Source organism: Myripristis murdjan, chromosome 17, assembly GCF_902150065.1.
Source record: "Myripristis murdjan chromosome 17, fMyrMur1.1, whole genome shotgun sequence".
Classification (NCBI taxonomy): Eukaryota; Metazoa; Chordata; class Actinopteri; order Holocentriformes; family Holocentridae; genus Myripristis; species Myripristis murdjan.
In genome coordinates this window covers 34,237,450-34,239,536 of record NC_043996.1, presented here as the reverse complement: position 1 = coordinate 34,239,536, position 2,087 = coordinate 34,237,450, and the positions used below count along the sequence as shown (strand labels likewise).

At 41.5% G+C, this 2,087-nt stretch overlaps 1 gene segment (V, D, J or C); it reads left to right on the top strand.

Moving 5' to 3' along the window:
• Positions 1–521: 521 nt before the first annotated feature.
• Positions 522–1,061, top strand: LOC115375404 (T cell receptor alpha variable 38-2/delta variable 8-like). The segment is given in 2 exon segments: positions 522–603; positions 694–1,061. Coding segments are annotated over 2 exon segments (414 nt in total).
• The last annotated feature ends 1,026 nt before the right edge of the window (positions 1,062–2,087 follow it).

Genomic DNA, 2,087 nt, shown 5'->3' with positions numbered 1-2,087 from the left:
TATACAGAGTGCTAAGGTACGTATTGACAATGATGATACATTGAGAAACTGTTGAGACTACCAACATAACTAGAATAAATATTATATTGCACAGGGATTGTTCCTGATACTGTGAGTCTGATCAAGTATTTATCAGAGTGATGGCCTGTGGGTAGAAACTGTTCCTGTGTCTGGAGGTCTTGATGTACAGTGTGCTGTAGCGCCTCCCAGAGGAGAGAAGTTGGAACAGGTTGTTTCCAGGGTGTGACGGGTCTGCAGTGATGTTTCCTGCCCGTTTCCTGGTTCTGGAAATGTTAGAGTCCTGAATGGAGGCCAGGTTGGCACCAATGATTTGTAAGGTTAAAAAAAATCACTACAACTGAAAAAATCTGCAATTTAACATCAACAAGAATGAAGTTAAGAAAGCTAAAAAAAAATATCAATCACAACGAGCCCTGTCAAGCTGAACAGGCTCCTCCTTCAAATCTGCCAACGTCGTGTTGAAGCTGAAGAGAAACCAGTGAGAAGCAGAGCTTCTCTGTAGCTGCTGCAGCTCATAATAACTCAACAGTGCAGCTATGACAGCTCTGCTCATGTCAGTGCTGCTGACTGCCATGTGCTTTGGTATGACTAAACTGTTTTCTTCATATTAATCCAACATTTGCCCTCTGGATTCTTCAACATCACACTGACGCTGTTTGTTGTTTCCTACAGAGTGCAGGGCACAAAAAGACAATGTGCTGCAACCAAAAGCAGATGTGACTGCTACTGAAGGAGAGGCAGTGACTCTTGGCTGTGAATATAACACCAGTCAAACAGATCCATATCTGTACTGGTACAAACAGGACGTCAGCGACAGGCCCAGATTCATCCTGAGTCGCTCCACGTTTTCCTATGAAAAAACAGAGGATGGTATGAAGGACAGATTTAAATCCAGGCTGAGTTCCACCTTAAGATCAGTTCCTCTGACCATCGTGGAGCTGCAGCCGTCTGACTCTGCTGTGTACTACTGTGCTCTGCAGCCCACAGTGACAGGAAACACCAAAACTCAGGACAAAAACCTTCACTGTGAAAACTCCTAAACATCCACTAGAGGGAGCCAAATACAGTGGTCATTTGTTGGAGTGAAGTAAAAAGCACAAGAAAAATCACAAAAAGATCAAAGACAAAACAAGGAAGAGTGAACACAACACCTCAACTGTGCAGTGTGTGATGTGTAGGATGTTCACTATGTAGGTGAGGTGTGGCCGCATTAATTAGAGAGGATCACACAGCAGGCTGCATATCGTATAGAACAAGTCCAACCTGAACAGCTGAGAGGCATCCACCAAGGGAGTCCTTTCTCTCCACTGCTGTTTGATCCCTAAAGCTGGAAGACAGAACCTGGAAACTTTGGCCCACAGAAAGATAAAAACAAACAAACAAACAAACAAACAAACAAAAAAACTGTAATGTTAGCTTACAGTCTTACCTCATTTTCTGTTCAAATGCAACACAAATGCAGTCCACTAAAATTTTTCTTTACTTCATGCAGCTGAAACATCTACTCAGTAATTTTCTCCAAAAAGTGATTTTACAACTTATTGGCAAGGACTCATCTATTGCTAACTGAAAACTCATGTTTTTTTTTTTTTTTTTTCTAGAGTCTAGGTAAAGACTATAACAGTAATATTTTTGAAAAGTTTCAATCTGGTTTCTGGAAGCTACACTGCACAGAAACTGCCCTTCTCAGAGTGACTTTGTGATCGTCATTTTACTGTTTTGTTTTCCATAAGACTGCTATTTTTTTTGTTTTTTGTTTTTTTTTTGGCTCCACCCATTCAGGGTTACCTCAGCCAATAGCATTACTGCCCACAGAGCAAACATATTTGGACAACTACAACTCCAAGTTGCTGGATTACAAGGGGAGGGGCTGTGCAGCAGAGAGGCTCATGACTTCCATCCTTCTGGCTTTCACACCAAAGACATGTTGCTTTATGTCTGTTTGCTTTCAGCAAACTTTATAGGTGAGTTATACACCTGTCATCAAAGTCTTATTTAACTTACAGTGGATATAGCAGACATTTTGCCTGACTTCAAAGCTCTGGTGTGACTGAGATGAATCCCAT